The sequence below is a fragment of the Oryctolagus cuniculus genome, chromosome 18 (genome assembly GCF_964237555.1).
Source record: "Oryctolagus cuniculus chromosome 18, mOryCun1.1, whole genome shotgun sequence".
NCBI lineage: Eukaryota > Metazoa > Chordata > Mammalia > Lagomorpha > Leporidae > Oryctolagus > Oryctolagus cuniculus.
This window is the reverse complement of record NC_091449.1, coordinates 21,129,674-21,149,710: the sequence shown is the minus strand read 5'-3', so window position 1 is coordinate 21,149,710 and position 20,037 is coordinate 21,129,674. Positions and strand designations below refer to the sequence as shown.

The window sequence follows — 20,037 nt, the reverse complement described above, 5'->3', positions numbered from 1 at the left end:
TGCTCACCTCTGCTGTCTGCACAGAGGCAGTGAACCCAAGTGGCACAGCGCTCTTGCTGGTTCACGGGATAGACTCGGAGAGGCTGAGGAGACTAGAATGTGCAGGGCTAGGCTACCAGAAAGGAGCTCTGGCGAGAGAAGTGTAGAAACCCACATGAGATTGCTTGGAGGTGTTTGTTAAATACTAACTGATACATGTTTAGGTTGAAACTCTGAGGCTGGGCAGAAAACAAGCAGGGAGCTGGGAGCTCCCGTGGCACTGGGAGGCCTGTGCGTGCTGACCAGCCACGTCATGGAGCCCTTGTTGAATGCTGTGCCGTTGAGCAAGGAGCCCAGAAGGGCCACACTTCAGTAGTATGGCTAACCTAGCCTTTCAGCAGAGATCACCCAGACCGCCATAACCAGAGGAGAAAGCAAGCCTCCAATTCATCAAGCCCATCCACTAGTAACTTAAGTGCCTGCACAGAGGAAAGTAAGCCAGCACCGTTTAAAGGAAGATTACAAAATCCGGACACTCACCATACACTCAAAAAGTGCAGCATTCCAGAAAATGTTACTAGATGTGTTTCAGATTTTAAAAGATAAAAAAGACTGGACAGCTACGTGTAACCAGTGTGGATTCTTTTTTTCCCCACAATTATTAAATTACTTATTTGAAAGTAAGAGCAAAGTGAGAGCAAGAGAGAGAAATCGTCATCTGCTGGTTTACTCCCCAAGTGGCCGTAACAGCCAGGTCTGGGCCAGGTGGAAGTCAAGATCCAGGATCTCCACTGTGGTCTCCCTCCTGGGTGGTGGGGACCCTAGTACCTGGGCTGTCATCTGTTACCTTCCCAGACACATTAGTAAGAAGCTGTATTAGAAGCTGAGTAACAAGCACTGCAGGATGTGGAATGCTGGTGTCTCGAGCGGCAGCCTAATCCTGTGTGCCACAGCTCCAGGATGTTAGGGGAGAAATAGATGTGAGTTGGAAGATAGTCCCCTAGGTTAGAAAACAGTGTTATAGCAATGTTTCTTGATTTTATGATGACACTGTGGTGAAGTAAGTGAAAAGTTTTGTTCTTAGGAAATATATACTATTTAGAGGAAAGGGGGCCTTGTATTTATAAATTACTCTCAAACATTGCAGCCAAAGATTTTTTTTTTACCTGTTTAGGTGGATGATGCCTATTGTAGATTAATATGTAAGACCTGACATTTCAGAGGAGGTTTAGCTTAATTTGTCTTCAATGTGTGCTTCCTTCTTAGAGTTTAACTATTGAAGGCCTCCCATCAAAGGGCCCTATACCACCCTGGTTGGTAAGTAAACGTTATTCATTTTCATCCTCATATTTTCTGGACTATATATGCATGGCTATTAAACACTGTTCCAAAATAAGTGTATTTTCTTGCCTTTTTTTTTTAAATTGCTGATTGTGTGTGTGTAAGAAATATAGTAATCATCTTTTGTTCCATTCTCTTCAGTTGGATATAAAGTACCTGTCTCCATTGTTGTTGGCTTATGAGGACAGAATGAAAGAGAAGGATGAGCTGAATGCCACCCTTGAGGTAGGTTGGCAGTATCTCAGAAGAGACAAAGTTTATAAGAAGTCAGATGGTTTCAAATTTGGAGGAAATGTGTTGGAGCTAGGTGTGCTCAACATGTGGTAGATACTCTAAAGGCTTGTTAAAGGACAGTAAGGAGGAAGTGAAGAAGGAGTGTGTTAGGATATAAGGGAGGGAAGGAGTGATTGACAGAGCAGGGGCAGGGTGAGTAGGGATCATGGAAAGAGGGAGGGAGGGACCGAGTCGGGCTGCATTGGAGGCTGCGGTTTCCTGAACAGGCAGGACCGGGACCTTGGAGTGCAGAGGAAGCAGCAATGGGAGACATTTCTCTCCTGGGACTGTGCAGCTGCAACCAGCACCATTAAGAGGGAGATAATGGGCAGGCAGGGGAAGGTAATCAGTTGGGATGATTTGGACAATCTTAGATGATGTTCCCCTCCCTCCTTTTTTTCTTTCTCTTTTTCTTTCTTTCTCTCTCTTTTAGAGAGAGAGAAAAAGAAAATGAGAGTGAGAGAGAACTCATTCCCTGGCTCATTCTCCGAATGCTCCCTATGACTGGGACTGGGTCAAGACAGTGTGGGACGCTAGAAACTCAATTCAGGTCTCCCATGTGGGTGGCAGGGACTCAGGTACTTGAGCCATCACCTGCCTCCCAGGGTACCCATTAGCAGGAAGCTGGACTCAGAAGCAAACCCAAGACTTGAACCAGCCACTCTGAAATGGGATGTGAGTATTGTAACCACTGTGATAAATGCTTGTCCCCTTAGATGCTTCTTAATTCTAGAAGAGCTGATTCCAGGGAAGTCCGGGTATTGAACTGTTGGAAGTGGTTGGGGAGTGAGCTGTCTTGTTTTATTTTTTGAGAGATGGAAATGGAGTACTCCCATCCACTGGTTCACTTCCCAAATGCTTGCAATGGCCATGTGGTTGAAACCAGGAGCCAGGAATGCAATCCAGGTCTCCACAGTGGGTAGCAGGAACCCAGTTACTTGAGCCTTCACTGCTGTCTCCCATGATCTGCATTAGTAGGAAGACTGAACCAGAGTTGGAGCCAGGAATTTTCTCCAGTGTGGTACACAGGCATCTTAACTGTTAGGCTAAACACTCACTCCAGGAAGTGGGGTTTTGTTCTCTTCTGCCTCCTTCCCCTCTGCTTGGTGGGAATGCTTCTGGCAGCAGAGCGCATTCCAGTTATGCGGGAGACCAAGCCTGTGTAGGCGTTGTAGGTGCAGCTCCTACCTTTCTGTGATGCATTCCTCTGGGTTCCTCATTTAGGGACCGTTGGAATGGGAAGGATCCAAGGAGGGATGTGTAGTAGTTTCTGCAGGATTGTGAGCTGAAAGAGTCCTAAGACCTAGCGGTTCAGACACGCACATTCCATGCTGGAGTACCTAGGTTCGACTCCTGTGTCCGCCTCCTGATTCCAGCTTCCTGCCAGAACAGACCCTGGGAGGCAGCCGTGATACCTCCCTGCTACCCATGTGGAAGAACTAGGTTGTGTTCCTAGATCCCAGCTTTAGCCCAGCCCATTTGGGGAGTGATCAGCAGATGGGAGCTCTCTGTCTTGTTTGTTTGTTTTCCTCTCTCTCTCTCTCCTGGCTATTACAAGCATCTGGGGAGTGATCAGCATATGTTAGCTGTCTGTCTCCCTACTCCTATTCCAACTCTACACACACACTCATTTCTTGACCTCTGAAATTAAAAAAATAAAAGTAAGAACTTATAAGGAAAAGTTAACCACTGTGCCTCAATACCGCTCCATACTTAATTTTCTAAGAGGCTGAATTAATCTTCTAACTGCTTAAAAATTCATCCTAATAATAAAAGTGCTGTTTGGTACTCCTTCTGAGTTGAAGTCAGCACTGCAAAAGGACGGTTAATAAACGTTTCAGGCGTTGTGAGCTACTCAGCCTCCGTTTACAAGTCCTCAGCTCCGCCATTGTAGCTTGGAAGCTGCTGTGGACGGTGTGCAGACGATAGGCGTGGCTCTGTCCCAATCCCACTTTGTTGTGGTTGTGTTTAATGTTTAATTTATCTGAAAGGCAGATAGAGAACGATCTCCCACACACTGGTTTATCCCCCAAAAGGCTACAACAGCTGGGGTTGGGCCAGGCTGAGACCTGGAGCTGGGAACGCCATCTGGGTCTCCATGTGTTCAGCAGGGCCTCAAGCACTTGCACTGTCATCTGCTGTAGTGACTTTAAAGAAGAGGCTTTCTTGTGGTTGCCGTGGAACAAAATAAGAACCTCCAGCCCCCGCACCAACCAACCTCTTCTCCACCCAAACAGCTTAATTAGTGATGGAAAGTTCTTACTTTTATATAAAGAACTCCAATTTATCTTCCAAATTCCTTTTTAATATTTTATTTATTTGAGAGGTAGAATTACAGAGGGATAGACAGAGAGAAAGGTCTTCCATCTACTGGTTTACTCCCCACGTGACTGCAACAGCTGGAGCTGAATCGATCTGAAGCCAGGAGCCAGGAGCTTCTTCTGGGTCTCCCACATGGGTGCAGGGGCCCATGCACTTGGGCCATCTTCCACTCCTTTTCCAAGAACCATAGCAGAGAGCTGGATCGAAAGAGGTGCAGCCAGGACATGAACCTGTGCCCCTATGGGATTCTGGCACCACAGGCAGAGGCTTACCCCACTATGCCACAGCACTAGCCCCCCAATGTCCTTAAACAAAGGAAAAGCTTTTTTTTCAAATATTTATTTTATTTATTTGAAAGGCAGAGTGACAGAAATGGGAGAGACAGAATGAGAGATCTTCGGTCCACTGGTTTACCCCCCAAATGTCTGCAATGGATAGGGCTGTGTCAGGTCAATGCCAGGAGACTGGAATTCCATCTGGGTCTCCCACATGGGTGGCAGGGACCCAAGCACCTGGGCCATCTTCCACTGCTTTTCCAGGTGATAAGCAGGAAGCTGAATCAGAAGCAGAGCAACTGAGACTCGCACCAGCACACAAATGCTCGTGTTACAAGAGTGGCTTAGCCCACTGCACCACAATGCCAGCCCTAAACAAAGGAAGATTTATGGTGTTTATGGGCACTCTGCTGTTTTAAATCCCCTTTAAAGTTTTCAAGGGGCCAGTGCTGTGATGTAGTGGGTAAAGCCATCACCTGCAGTGCCAGCATCCCATGTGGGTGCCAGTTTGAATCTCTGCTGTTCCACTGCCAATCCAGCTCTCCGCCATGGCCTGGAAAATCAGTGGAAGATGGCCCAAGTCATTGGGCTCCTGTACCTGTGTGGAAGACCTAGAGGAGGCCCCCAGCTCCTGGCTGTTGAAGCCATGTGGGGAGTGAACCAGTGTATGAAAAACCCCTTTCTGCTTCTTTCTCTGTGACTCTGCCTTTCAAATAAATAAATAAATTTTTCAAGTATTTGGCTGTAATAGAAATGCTGTCACCTTAGGAATTATTTGAGACCCAGCATTCTTCTCCTTTGTACGTGGCTGTGGTGGTTACTGTGTTTTCTCCCTGAGAGCAGGCACGTGGTGCTGGGGTCCAGAGTTTAAGGCCATTGCTGCCATGAGACTTTGTTCGAAGGTTATTGATGTTTTCAGCCACAGAACACAGTAGGACTAAGAACTATAGATGTGTGTTGTGTGTATTACAATGTACATAACTTTTGTTTCAGGAGGAAATGAGAATGTTTAGGATGCGAGTCCAAGAAGTGGTGAAAGAAAATGAAGTGCTGCACCAGGAGTTAAAAAAGAGCAGTCCTGTGTCCTGCGAGGAATGGCAAGTGGTGTTGCGTTTCTGGTGTTTTGCTAATTTAAAACAAAGGCTAGCAGGAATGAACTTTATGTAATTATTGAACTCATAAATGCATTGTCTGGTCTTGGTGAGTTAGACTATTTTAAGAGTGAAATGAATAAGGTATAATGACATCCTAAACTTATATTTTGAAGATGAATTTTAGAATTTTAAATAGGTTCTCAAACCTGAAATCACTGCAACTCTCTCTATTTCTGTTTTCTGAGCTGGGGGTTTTCCTAGGGTGATTTTCCCACCCCAAACCTTAGACCCCTCATGTGGCTCCCAGGGCTTTGAGACAGAAAGCCCAGGATGAGGCCTGCTCAGCCAGCTCCCATCTGCCGCTGGTTCCCTGATGACATAGGTCACCTTTCTTCTGTCCTGTTATCTGTGCCACGTCCTGCCCTCAGCCCTGCCCGACAGTAGCTCTCCCTTCAGGAGGGGCCGAGTCAGTGCTTCATTGTCTGTTGCCAGCGTAGCCCAAAACACAGCCCTGGCCCTGACCCTGCCACTCTATGTCTATCTGTCCTCTCTGTCTCCTGCTTCTCCTTGGTGAACTCCTCAAGGCCAGCCATCCCCACAGTCCATTTTGTGTGTGACCCCACGGCTAGTACCGCTGCAACGAATGCCCATTACATAGAACCAGAGGAAGTAAATGTCTTTGCAAGTCTAAAGGCCATATTCATGCTAGACAAAGAAAATGAAAATCATTCACTTGTGATAGGTATGTTATATTTTGTTTTAAAAACTGATTAATTTCATGTACTTGAAAGACAAAACATTTATCCGCTGGTTCACTACTCAAATCCCTGCAATAGCCAGGACTGGATCAGGCCAAAGCCAGGAACTGAGCACTCAATCCTGATCTCCCACGTGGTGGTGACCCAGCTACCTGAGCCATCACTGTTGCTTCCCAGGGCGTGCATCAGCAGGAAGCTAGAATCCACAGCAAGGCTGAGACTTGAGAGAGGCACTCCAAAATATGCCATGTGGTTGTCCCAAGTGGTGTCTTAACTGCCATATCAAATGCCTGCTCTATATTTAGTTTTTTAGAAAGGTTTTAACATACTGAAAAAATGAAGTGTTTTCCATATGTGACATCCAGAAATCTGGAGTTGAGTCAATGGCAGTCCCACTGTTAGGTCAGTTCACCCTGATTTTCTGGTCACTGGTATGTCACTTGACTCTGGCCTGGACAGGTATGGATCTTGTGGCACTGTGACTTTTGTAGAACTTGGATTCTGTCAGGATGCCTAAAACGTCTTCCCCCAAAACCTTCCTTGGGAAGCAGCTCAGTCAGATGGGCTCTTGTGTTTTCTAAGAGCCTTTGTGAGAACCTATGACCTCAGATTCTTTCTTTAACCTTGTTTATAACTATAGATGAACCTGTTTATTTTTCCTTAAACGTAACAATTACATCCCCTACTTTCTTTTTGTTTGTTTGTTTGTTTTGCTTTTAAGGTTTATTTATTTATTTGAAAGGCACAGCTAGAGACAGGGGAAGACAGAGAGAAAGAGATCTTCCATCAGCTGGTTCACTCCCCAAATGCATCAATGGCTGGGACTGGAGCAGACCAAAGCCAGGAGCCTGGAACTCTATCCAGGTCTCCCATGTGGATGACAGGGGCTCAAACACTTAGACCATCTTCCCAAGTATATTAGCAGGGAGCTAGATTGGAAGTAGAGCAGCCGGAACTTGAACCGGTGCTTGTATGAGATGCTGGCTTTGCAGATATCAGCTTAACTTGTGCCACAGCACTGGCCCTGACATCCCCTACTTTGCAATCCACAGCTCTGCTGTTTCCCAATCCTCCCTAGCTGAACTTCCCCTTACTTTGAATTTGCTTTCCTCTAGCTGGGGGGAAGGGGTCATAGGCTGTGGGGTGACCATGTGAAGCCCTCCCCTGAGTAGCTCCTCCCCTGAGTCTCCTGGCTGCTTCCTCTTCCTGCACAGATGTGGGAACCCTCTCTCCCTCTCGCCCTCTCTCCCTCTCTCCCTCTCTCCCTCTCTCCCTCTCTCCCTCTCTCCCTCTCTCCCTCTCTCCTTCTCTCCCCCTCCCTCTCCCCCTCTCCCCCTCTCCCCCTCTCCCCCTCTCCCCCCACAGTAGCTCCTCCCCTGAGTCTCCTGGCTGCTTCCTCTTCCTGCACAGATGTGGCAACCCTCTCCCCCTCTCTCCCCCTCTCTCCCCCTCTCTCCCCCTCTCTCCCCCTCTCTCCCCCTCTCTCCCCCTCTCTCCCCCTCTCTCCCCCTCTCTCTCCCCCATCCACCTCCCTCCTTCTCTTCTTCTCTCTATATTTCTGCCTTTCAAATAAATAAGGAGCAGGCATTTGGCTCAGTGGTTAAGCTGCTGCTTGGGACACCTACATCCCATATCGGAGTGTCTGGATTGCAGTCCTATCTCCACTTCTGATTGCGGCTTCCTGCTAATGAATACTTTTGGAGGCAGCAGGTGATGGCTCAAGTGTTTACTTGGGTCCCGACCATCCACACGTGAGACCCAGATGAATTCCCAGCTTATGGCTTCAACTTAGTCTAGCCTTGGCTGGTGTGGGCATTTGGAGAGTGAACCAGCAGGTGAAAGATCTCTGTCTCTTTGCCTTTCAAATAAATTTTAAACATTTTAATGAAAAAGAATGGAATAAAGGGAGAGATAATAGGGATGGAGAGAGGGAGGAAGGAAAAGTCATCTAAGGAAGTTCAGAATGTAAAACAGACCAAAGTAGAGCACTGTTTGAGGCAGGAATGAGGAGCTGGAGTGAACAGCTTGGTTGAGCTCGCCTCCTGGAGAGCATGGCAGCACCCTCCACCCAACCATGGGTGCTGATAGCAAGTAGGGACACCTCCATAGCACCAAGCAGCCAGTGCACAGCCACCATTGGGATGAAGTCATTGCTATAGCTTATATATTGCTAGATATTCCTTCCTTCCTTTTTTTTTTTTTTTTTTTTTTTTTTAAGGATGTATTTATTTATTTGCAAGGCAGAGTGAGGGAGAGACAGAGAGAGATCTCACATCCTCTAGTTCATTCTCCAAATGGCCATGGTGCCCGGGGCTGGGCCAGGCCAAAGCCAAGAGCCTGGAACTCCATCCAGGTTTCCCATATTGGTGGCATGGGGCCCAACTACTTGAGCCATCTCCAGCTGCTTTCCCAGGTGCATTAGCGGGGAGCTGGATTGGAAGTGGAGCAGCCAGGACTTGAACCAGCACTCACAGGGGATGCTAGTATTGCAGGCTGCAGCTTAACTCTGCACCAAAACACCAGCCCCAGACCCTCACTTTTATTCTCCTTCTACCTGACCTTTTGAGTTAAAGTGGAAAATCAAGATAGGTTACTGTTTTACTATGTACTTTGAGTGGTAAACATTTAACTAGATGATTTCTAAGGTCCCTTCAGCTCATTCTGATTGGAATTTGCAATCAGAAGATTTAGTTGGGCCAAAATTTCAATTGCACCATCTGCAAAGAAAGCAGAATTAAAGCTGGGGTGTATTTGCAGCTTTAAAAACCATTTCAAAGCCTTCTAACAAAATAATCATTTTTCAGCAAATACACTACAGATCATGAGTATTTTTTAACTAAAATGAGAAATTTGGAGGGGGCATTAAGCATAGCAATTAAAGATGCCACTTGAGATTCCACGTCCCTGGGTTTAAGTGCCAACTCGACTTTCCAATTCCAGCTTCCTGCTAACACACACTCTGGGAGACAGTGGTGATAGCTCAAGCACTTGGGACTCTGCCAGCATGTGGGAGACCAGGATTGAGTTCCAGCCTCCTGGCTTTGACCTGGCCCTGCCACAGCTATTAACGGCATTTAAGGAGTAAACCAACGGATGGAAGATCTCTCTCTGTCTGACATTTTCTATCTCTTTGCTTTTCATATAAATAAAATTGTTAAAGAAAATGAGAACATTCTGAGATCTTTACAAATATTCCATATGGCCTTCAAAATAATTCAGTGGGAGGGGGATTAGAGATTTATACAGATGAAGCAAGATTGGCTATTTGATGGTATAAGCTAGGTATTGCATACATGGAACTTTATTATTCTCTTTATTTTTGTATGTTTGAACTATCGTATCTGGAAAAAGTCACTGGAACAATTAATAGTCCAAACTTCGTTGCATTTCTTTCTCCTATTAAGTGTAAATGGCAGGATTTGCTGTACTAGTGATGTCTTCAACATTGAAACCTGGCCAGACATTCATTACCTACAACACATCCGTTGCTTTCTTTTTGACTGTGCAGTGTTTCTGTAGTCATTCAGTACCTCACTGGCAATGTTTGATTTTGTCAATCAATTATAGGCACCAGCTTCAGGCTCAAGCAGAACTGGTTTTAGAGGAAAACAAGCTATTACTGGAGCAGTTGGAGGTCCAGCAAAGGAAAGCCACAGACACCCATGAGGAGCATTGCCAAGAAGGTAAGGTCTTTCCGGTGGTGATGGTGTGATGTCACTGTTGTCTCACTGGAAATGGGAGAAACCATGTTTTGGTTATTTTTTCTTTGAAAATGTATTTATTGATTCATTTATTTGAAAGGTAGAATGGTGGGGGGGTATCTTCCATTCACTGGTTCACTTCCCAGATGTCCACAACAGCTGGGGCTATACCAGCTCCATCCAGGTCTCCTACATGGGTGGCAGGGATCTAAGTTCTTGAGTTATTATCCATTGCCTTCCCCAGGCACTTTAGCAGAAGGCTGAATCAGAAGCAGAATAGCTGGGACTTGAACCAAGTGCTCCTATATGGGATGTGGCACCTGCTGTACCACAGTGTCCACCCCAATCAAGTTTTTTAGAATATGGAGGTACTCCCAAAAGGTCATAGAAAATAGGATTAAAAGTTGTTTATTTTTGTGCAAAAAATATTTGAAATTCATGCCTACAACGGATATTCAGGAAGTTCATAGAAAATGCCTATTATGAAAACACATGGAATTCAAACATGTTTTACAGCAGAGTAGAACCTTTGGAGCACCTTCACTTTTTTTTTTTTTTTTTTTAAAGATTTATTTATTTGAAAGTCAGAGTTACACAGAAAGAGAAGGAAATGGGAGGGGAGGTCTTCCATCTGCTGGTTCACTCCCCAATTGGCCACAATGGCAGGAACTGTGCTGATCTGGAGCCAGGAGCTTCTTCCAGGTCTCCCATGCAGGTGCAGGGGCCCAAGGACTTGGGCCATCTTCTACTGCTTTCCCAGGCCACAGCAGAGAGCTGGATTAGAAGTGGAGCAGCCACAGCACCGCTACACCATAGCGCCAGCTCCACTTCACATGTTCTTTACTGAAATGCAGCTATTTATAACATTTGTGGTCATTTCACTTCATGCATGGTTGCTTTCTTAGACTCCACCGTGTCTCTAATCAGTCTGTGTGTTTTTGTGATCAGTTGTAGGTGACAGACTCAACAGAACTGGTTTTAGAGTAAACAGTGCCTGAAAAGTGGGAAAAATCATGTGAGGTAAAATTCTTGAAATAACACAAGAATCCCTTTCCAAATATTTGTGGAATGAGTAAATAATTAGAACAGTTTATACTCTAAACACTGGCTCTGTGCTCTTTCCTTCCTTCCTCCACTGGTGGGAACATTGTGGCTTCCATCTCTGGGGATTAGACCTCCATCAGATACCTTCCCTGTGCTTCCCTCCCGGCAGCGGGTCCTCATAGCATGTGACTGTGGACTTCCAAGTGGGCCACTTGAAGAGCTATTTCCTATGCTCTGATGAAAACCCAAATTTATGAGCCTGAGAGAGTAGTAGCATTTTTCTGTTGCTTTGCTGATTTTCTTTTCCAGTAAAGAATAGTGCAGGACAGGAAGCTGAACTACCAGCTGCCTTGCATGAGCCAGTGTAACCCCCTCCTTCCTGTTTTCCTTTCTGCACCTGTGTGTGTAATGAGTCCTCCTTCCACACTGTGAAGCTAATACTTCCTGTTGCTGAAGCTACCAGGCTAGCATTGCACCTGTTTCTGATAATGACACCACGTTTAAACATGAGAGCACTTGGAGAAAGAGTCCCACAGGAGTTTCCTCCAGACGGCTTCTCCATAGGTCTACGTGAGCTTGGGGTACTTGCCTTTACTCTTACTCCATGCTCTCTCCTGTAACAAAATACCTGAAGCTGGTTATTTTATACAGAAAGGAGGCTGCTGTGGGCATTCGGCTCAGCACTGAAGATGCTGCTTAGGACCCCACAGTGCCAGAGTTTGAGTCCCTGCTCTGCTTCTAATCCAGGTTACTGCTGAATGTGCACCCTGGGAGATAGTAGGCTATGGCTCGAGATGATGCTCCAGGCTCCTGGCTTTGACCTGGCCCTGCCCTCGCTGTTGTGGCTTATTTGGAAGCTGGCTCACTCTTTCTACTCTTTCTATTTTTTTCTGTTACTCTACCTTTCAAATAAATAATAAAAAGAAAGAGAAGAGGTTTATTTAACTCAGTTTTGGAGGCTGAAAGTCCCGGATTAGCTGTCCCACTGGTTTAGCCTCTGGTGGGAACCCCATGGCTAATGCCATCACAACGGTGGGAATGTGTATGTGAGAGCCAGTGACAACTGACAACTGACTCTTGCAGGAACTAACCAGGGCCTGGAGAGAACTACATTAATCTCTTCCAAGGACATGCCCCTTGTGACCTAACCACCTTCCACCAAGTCCCACTGAAAGATTCCACTACCTCCCAGAACCACTACACTGGGGACCGAGCTTCCAGCACAAAAACCTCCAAGCAACAAAGCACATCCAAACTGTAGCACTTGGTGTTCTTGGGGCTGGAGGACAAGTTGTTGAGCCTCCTGTCTTTGTTTTCAGGATTAGAGATGATGGGGAAATTACTTATTTATATGCTGAACTTAATTTTCCCAAATATAACAGATCTGAATGGATATAATGATTCTTCCAGTTACATGGGACAGGCTTATGTGATTCAAACAGCAATCCAATGTTGTTTTCCCTGGAAGCAGCTGTTCATTTTAATCAATTACATGTCTCCATTGAGTAGAAAGATGTAAAGTTCTATGCTGTAGCATTCCGAAGTGCTAGTGTAAGCATGCCCAGAGAATGCCTTTTTTTTTTTTTTGACAGGCAGAGTGGACAGTGAGAGAGAGAGACAGGGAGAAAGGTCTTCCTTTGCAGTTGGTTCACCCTCCAATGACTGCCGAGGCCTGCGCGCTGCAGCCGGCGCACCGCACTGATCCAATGGCAGGAGCCAGGTGCTTCTCCTGGTCTCCCATGGGGTGCAGGGCCCAAGCACCTGGGCCATCCTCCACTGCACTCCCGGGCCATAGCAGAGAGCTGGCCTGGAAGAGGGGCAACCGGGACAGAATCCGGCGCCCCGACCGGGACTAGAACCTGGTGTGCCGGCGCCGCAGGCGGAGGATTAGCCTAGTGAGCCGCGGCGCCGGCCTCAGAGAATGTCTTATTACATACTGCCTTGTCATGTAGGATAAAAATATTTATGATTTACCTTTCTTCATTTTATTTTGAATGAATGTGAGAGACAGATGGAGAGAGCTCTTCCATCCTCTGGTTCATTCCTCAAGTGCTAGGAACTCGGAGTTCCAGCCAGGTCTCCCACATGGGAGTCAAGTACTTGAGCCAAAATCTGTCTCCCCAGGATATACATTAGGAGGAAGCTGGACTGGAAGCAGAGGAGCCAAGTCTCGAACCCCGGCACTTCGATATGGGGTTGTGGGTGTCCCAAGTGGCAACTTAACCACTGCACCAAATGCCCATTGCATGTCTTCCTTTAAATACAGGACATAAGACATGAAAAACAGAAGAGGAATAAATTTGGTTCTGAGTTTGGCCGTGTGTTATGTCCTTGAAAATCTTGAAAACCTTGCAGTTTTAGTGGTATCGTGATAAGTGCTTCCATATCTGTATGTGGTTTAAGGCATCAGTCTTTGGAAAGTCAGTTCTTTGGAGACTGGAATCATATCTTATAAATATTATAGTGAGCCCTAGTATAAAAATGTACTTAATGTGCTTAGGGACTGATTCCTTAACAACTCCCCTTCCTCCCTGCCACCCTCAATGGAAACCAAGATCCTCAGATGCTCCTGTCTCTTGTAGAACTGGTACTGGATGTGCATAGAACTACATATACCCTCCCCATACCTTAAATCATCTCTGGTTACTTACAGTACCCAGTGAAATATGAAGACTGTGTAAATAGTTGTTATACTATATTTTTAAAGGGAATAATGACAAGAAAAATCCGTTGGGTGGGCATTTGGTATAGCAGTTAAGATGCTTCTTGCAATGCCCACATCCCATATCAGAGTGTCTAGGCTTGAGTCCTGGATCTGATCTTGATTCCAGCTTCCAGCTGGTGTGCAGGGGAGGCAACAGGCAAAGTGACTGAATCTCTGTTGTCCATTTGGGAGACCTGGGTTGGTTTTCCAGCTCCTGGCTTTGGCCTTGCCCGTCCCTGGCTGTTGTAGGCGTTTGAGAAGTGAGCCAGTGGATAGGAGATCTTTGTTTCTCTCACTATCTCTCTGCCATTCAAATAAATGAAATAAATAAAAATAAAGCTGTGCATGTTCAGTAGAGGCATAATTTCTTTTTCCAGATATTTTTGATCTCTGATCAGTCGAGTCCCTGGATGTAGAACCCATGACTGTGTATTTAGTGAATGCTTAATATAAACACAGTCATTTCCATGAGCCAGGCTCTTAGTATTAATGTGTAACTCTCCAAAAGAGTTTTGAAGAGGACATTTGATAAGCCGAGTTGCATTGGTATAAGTATATCACTAGCCCTTCCATGTAAGTCTGCATCCTTCTCTTTGCTTTTCAGTCTCTAAGCTGACTGAAAAACTGACGCTGCTGGAAACTACAACACAGACCCAGGAAAAGGAGCTCTGTGCCACTAAGGAGCAGGTGGAAATTTTACAAGCTCAGTGCCAGGAACTCAAAACACACCTGGAGGGCACAATCAACGCAGAAGTTCATACACTGATTGTAAATAAATTAAAGAGGTAAGGATTTAAGTCTCTGCCTGTATTAATGAGTCACTGTGTGTATTGTTATAAGCAGAGTGGAGAGAGGTTGCTTGGTCTTTTTCTGAGTTTTTTAAAAACCTATCCCAGCACTGGTGTCCGTGGGTGAGAATGGTACTATTTTACCAATGGAGAACCTGGATGTCCTAGAGAGCTTCAGTCTGCTCTTGGTATGTGTGTTTTTCCCTCCTGCTGTCTCTGCCTTTATTAGTTTTAGAATCAAAGATAATTTAAAGTAGTGAAACTTAGGGTAGGTGTTTGACACAGTGGTTAAGTCGCCACTTGAGGCACCCACATTCCATGTCAGAGTACCTGGTTCAGGTCCTGGCAATTGTGTTTTCAATCAGCTTCCTCTTAATGCAGACCCTGGGAGGCAGCCCTGGGTTGAGTTTTAGACCCTTGGCTTCAGCCTGGCTAGCCCTGGCTGTTGCAGGCATTTAAGGAGTAAACCAGCACATGGAAGATCTCTCTCCTTCTGTATCTCTGCATTTCAGCAGAAATTAAAATAAGAATAAATAAATAAATAAATAAATAAGGTAGTAGACCTAGAAAACAACAAGAGCCCTTAAAAAAAAAGTTCATGGAAAAATGGAATTAAAAACAAGTTTATTGGCCGGCACTGCAGCTCAATAGGCTAATCCTCCGCCTGCAGCGCCGGCACACCAGTTTCTAGTCCTGGTCGGGGCGCCGGATTCTGTCCCGGTTGCCCCTCTTCCAGGCCAGCTCTCTGCTGTGGCCTGGAAGTGCAGTGGAGGATGGCCCAAGTCCTTGGGCCCTGCACCCGCATGGGAGACCAGGAGAAGCCCCTGGCTCCTGCCTTCGGATCAGCGCGGTGCACCAGCCACAGCACGTCGGCCGCAGCAGCCATTGGAGGGTGAACCAACGGTAAAGGAAGACCTTTCTCTCTGTCTCTCTCTCTCTCACTGTCCACTCTGCCTGTCAAAAAAAAAAAAAAAAAAGTTTATTTTGGTATGAACAATTTTAAATCCGTGTGCAGGGGCCAGCAATGTGGCAAAGCTGTCTACAATTTTGGCATCCCATATCAGAGTGCTGTTTTGAGTCCTAGTTGCTCCACTTCACATCCAGCTCCCTGATAATGCATCTGGGAAAGCAGCGCCCCAGTGCTTGGGCTCCTGATACCCAGGTGGAAGAACCAGATGGAGTTCTTGGTGCCATTTGGGGAGTGAACCAGATGATGGATGAACTCTACCTTTCTCTGTCTCTTGCTCTCTCTCTCTCCTCTCCCTCTTTTTTTTTTTTTTTTTTTTTAATTTTTTTTTTTTAATTTGACAGAGTTACAGACAGTGAGAGAGAGACAGAGAGAAAGGTCTTCCTTCCGTTCGTTTACTACCCAAATGGCCGCTATGGCCGGCGCTGTGCCAATCCGAAGCCAGGAGCCAGGTGCTTCCTCCTGGTCTCCCATGCGGGTGCAGGACCCAAGCACTTGGGCCATCCTCCACTGCACTCCTGGGCCACAGCAGAGAGCTGGCAGGAAGAGGAGCAACGGGGACTAGAACCCGGCGCCCATATGGGATGCCGGCGCTGCAGGCAGAGGATTAACCAAGTAAGCCACGGCGCCGGCCCCTCTCTCCCTCTTTCTTTCTCTCCCTCTCTCCCTCCCTCACATAATACACACACACATACACACACACAAAACCTTTTAAATAACAAATCTTTTAAAAAATCCATATGCAGTTTTTTCATAATGTGCATTTCTGTGAACATTTTGAAGAACACTCATCGACATCTAGTAACAGAACTGGTCAAATGGAAGGATGTAGCCATAGCATGGTATAAAATGCAGCCATTGAATATGTCACATGAGATTCTCTTTGGCAGAGGAAAATCACTTGAATACATAGTTTTTAGAACTGAAAAATGCAATCACCAAAATTCAGAATAAATGGGCTTAACCATAGGTTAGATATAGATGAGGCGTGAATTTGTGAGCTAAAAAAGGCCAGAAGCAAATAACCACAGAATGACTTGGAATGGTCAGTAGGTCAGAGGCAGTGAGTGTTGTAAGGGCCCGTTGAATCAGAAGGACTGGCCAGAGATGTGAGGCTGAGAATCTCCCTAGCTGAAGACAGACGGCAGTACAGGGACAGTGCTGGCCCAGCAGGCACACAGGCAGGCATGTCAGTGAGACTGCAGGAAGTGCATTCCCTCCAAGGGCTGCAGTGCAACAGGCTGTGCAACGGTCAGCAGGGGATACTGCAGCTACTGAGTGTTAGCTTCAGAGTGCTGGAAAGCAAACAAAACACCTAAGACTTCATCACCAGAGAAAAGACTTTGAAGAGGCAGGCGTTGGGCCCAGCAGCGCCCCTAGCAGAGTGCTTGGGTTTGAATCCCAGCACCAGTCCCAGCCCCTGCTCCTTGCCCCAGCTTCCTGCCAGTGCAGAACCTGGGAGGCAGTGGTGCTGGCTCAAGTAGGTAGGGTCCTGCTACACACACGGGAGGCCTGGATTGTCTTCCTAGCTTCCAGCTTCAGGCTGGCCTAGCCCTAACCATTGTGGGCATTTAACAATGATAGTAATAAAATAGAACAATTATAACATGCTGTAATAAAAGTTATTTAAAACTATTGTTTATTTCTTTTTTGGAAAAAAAAAAAATGAAGATAGAGAGCTCCCAGTGCCAGCACTGTGGCACAGCAGGTTAAGCTACTGTCTGCAGTGACAGCATCCCATTTGGGAGCCGGTTTGTGTCCCGGCTGCTCTACTTTTGATGCAGCTCCCTGCTAATGTGCCTGGGAAAGCAGCAGTGGATGGCCCCTGCACCCACGTGGGAGACCCAGAAGAAGCTCTTGGCTCCTGACTTCAGACTGGCCCTATTCTGGACATTGTGGCCATTTGGGAAGTAAACCAGCAGATGGAAGTTCTCTCTCTCTGTAACTCTGATTTTCAAAAAAGTAAATACACCCTTAAAAAAAAAAAAAAAAAAAAAAAAAAAAGACGAAAGAGCTCCCATCATTGGCTTACCCTCTTGAATGCCTGCAGTGTCCAGGGCTGAACTTGGCCAAAGCCAGAAGCCAGGAGTGCTTTCAGGTCTCCCACGTGGGTGGCAGGCACTCAGTCACTTGAGCTGTCCCCTCTGCCTCCCAAGGTCTTAGGAGGGAGCTGGAGTCAGGAAACAGAGGTGGGCATTGAAACCTGCCACTGTCTGATGTGGGACATGAGTGCCCTGACTCAAACACCAGCTAAACACCTACCCTAGAATTGTTTATTTCTAGAATTTTCCATTTGGTAATTGACCATGGGTAAGTGAAACCTCAGAAAGCAAAACTGGATAAGGGGAAGACTACTATAATTTCTAAACTCATATAGAGAAAATAATGATTAAAAACCAACCTAAAGGGGCCAGTTCTGTGATATAGCGGGTAAAGCTGCCACCTACAGTGCTGGCATCCCATATGAGTGCCGGTTCAAGTCCCGACTGCTCCAATTCTGATCCAGCTCCCTGCTAATGTGCCAGGGAAAGCAGAAGAAGATGGTCCAAGTACTTGGACCACTGTTCCCATGTAGAAGACCAGGAAGAAGCTCTAGGCTCCTGGCTTGAAATTGGCCCAGCTCTGGCTGCTGCAGCCATTTGAGCAGTGAGCCAGCGGATGGAAGACCTATCTCTGTCTTTCTCTCTCACTCTCTCTGCCTCTCCATAACTCTGCCTTTCAAATAAATAAATAAATCTTAAAAAAATGAAAGAAGAAGAAATCCAGGGGCCCTTATCAAAGTGCTCCAGTGACCACAACAACTAGGACTGGGCCAGGCCAAAGCCAGCAGCCAAGAACTCCATGTGGGTCTCCCATATAGGTAGCAGGCACTCAAGTACTTAAACTAATATCTGTTACCTCCCAGGGTGCACATTATCAGGAAGCTGGATTGGAACTGGATGCAGGACTCAAACCAGGCACTCCAGTATGGGATTTGGGTGTTCTAAGCGGTAACTTAACCCATCGTGCCACAACTCCTGTCTTGAATTCTGGATTCAGAGAGTGAGTGTGTGTGTGTGTGTGTGTGTGTGTGTATGTGTATGAGAGAGAGAGAGAGAGAAACAGAGTTCCAATCTGTTGGTTCACTCCACAAATGTTGACTGGAGACCAAAGCTAGAAGCCAGGATCTTCCATGTGGGTGCCAGGAACCCAGGTGCTAGAGCCCTCACCTGCTGCTTCCCACGGTGCACATTAGCAGTAAGGTAGAGTCAGGCGCTGGACCCAGGCACTCTGATAGGGGATGTGGGCATTTTAATGGTGTCTTAACCACTGGACAGTCCTGAATTCTGAATTTTACATGCTTTGGAGTTATGTTAATAAACTAACATAATAATTTATCAGTATGAATTGCTGCTATATATGACAAGTATGCAGCTCCTGTGCCATCCATGCAAAAATTGTTTTTAAAGATTTATTTATTTATTTGAAAGGCAGAGTGACAGAGAAAGGGAGAGACACAGAGAAAGATCTTCCATCCACTGGTTTACTCCCCAAGTAGTTGCAATGGCTGGAGCTGGGCCAGGCTTTAGCCAAGAGCCTGGTACTCCATATGGGTGGCAGGGCCCTGAGTACTTGGACCGTCTTTCACTGCTTTCCCAGGCATATTAGCAGAGCGCTAGATCAGAAACAGAGCAGCCAGGACTCAAACCAGCACTCCAATAGGAGATACTGGCACAGCATACAGCAACTTAACCTGGTCTAACTCAGTCCTAATCCCATCTATGCAAATTTGACAACACCCAAGCTGGTGTTCAATGAAACAAGCGTCTCCTTTGTTTCCATGTGTTTATAAGATTAGGTATTTGGTGCAGTGGTTAAGACGCTGCTTGGAATGCCTTCACGCCATGTCAGAGTGCCTGGTTTGAGTCCCACCTCCTTTCCTGATCTAGCTCTTTGCCTGTGCATACCCTGGGAGGAGGCAGTAGGTGAGTTCCAATACTTGGGTTCCCTGCCACTCACATGGGAGACCTAGAAGGAGTTCCTGGCTCCTTGCTTTAGCCTGGCCCAGTTCTGGCTATTGTAGGGCATTTGTAGAGCAAATCAGCAAATGGAGCATTCTTTGTCTCTCTGCCTTTCGTACAAAATGGAAATAAATATAATCTAAAAACTTTAAAAATATATGTAAAAACATGTGCTTATATTGACATTATTTTGAAATGAACTTTGTTTTGGCAGCAGGATTTTTTCCCCTGGCAGTTAAAACCATCTAAAAACTTGAGCTATCTCAGATTTCTTTTCTGAAAGGTATAGGATGTAAATAAGTACAACATCTACAAAGATACAAGCAAAAACTGGCAGAGAAAGAAGGTTAGGTTACCGCCAGCAAAGGAGGGTCTGTCCAGCAATGTCTGCTCGCCTGTCCTCCAGTAGTGAGATGTAGCGCCAGTGGGGCCTGGGATGGGAAAAATGGCCACAGGGGGCTGGGCGCACGGCATATCACTTGTCTGGTGCAGCTGCCGTGTTTTAGCCTCAGTATACAAGCCTTGCTGTTGTTTTGTTTTGTTTTGTTTGTTTTTTCCTTCAGCCAGTTACAGAAGAAAGATGAGAAACTAAATGCTGACTTGGAAGAGTTGATGGAAATGTTCACAGTTCTGCAAACACGTCAGAAGAGCCTGCTTTTAGAGAAGAACAATTTGGCAGCTGAAAACCAAGCCCTGGAAGCTGAACTTAAAAAGGCACAGAAAATAAATAGGTTTATATATTTTTTTCTTTAATATTCCATTTCATTTCTTTTGTCTTCCCCCCCCCCCC

The 20,037-nt window shown here is 46.1% G+C and overlaps 1 protein-coding gene across 2 annotated transcripts in view; it reads left to right on the top strand.

Moving 5' to 3' along the window:
* Positions 1-20,037, top strand: part of CEP89 (centrosomal protein 89) — an 80,459-nt gene that overhangs the window by 40,895 nt on the left and 19,527 nt on the right. For both annotated transcript variants that reach the window (XM_008257267.4, XM_070062014.1), the window contains exons 8-13: positions 1,246-1,296; positions 1,462-1,545; positions 5,184-5,287; positions 9,610-9,725; positions 14,096-14,276; positions 19,811-19,978. In XM_008257267.4, coding sequence (XP_008255489.1) covers positions 1,246-1,296; positions 1,462-1,545; positions 5,184-5,287; positions 9,610-9,725; positions 14,096-14,276; positions 19,811-19,978 — 704 coding nt within the window. The remainder of the gene's footprint in view (positions 1-1,245; positions 1,297-1,461; positions 1,546-5,183; positions 5,288-9,609; positions 9,726-14,095; positions 14,277-19,810; positions 19,979-20,037) is intronic.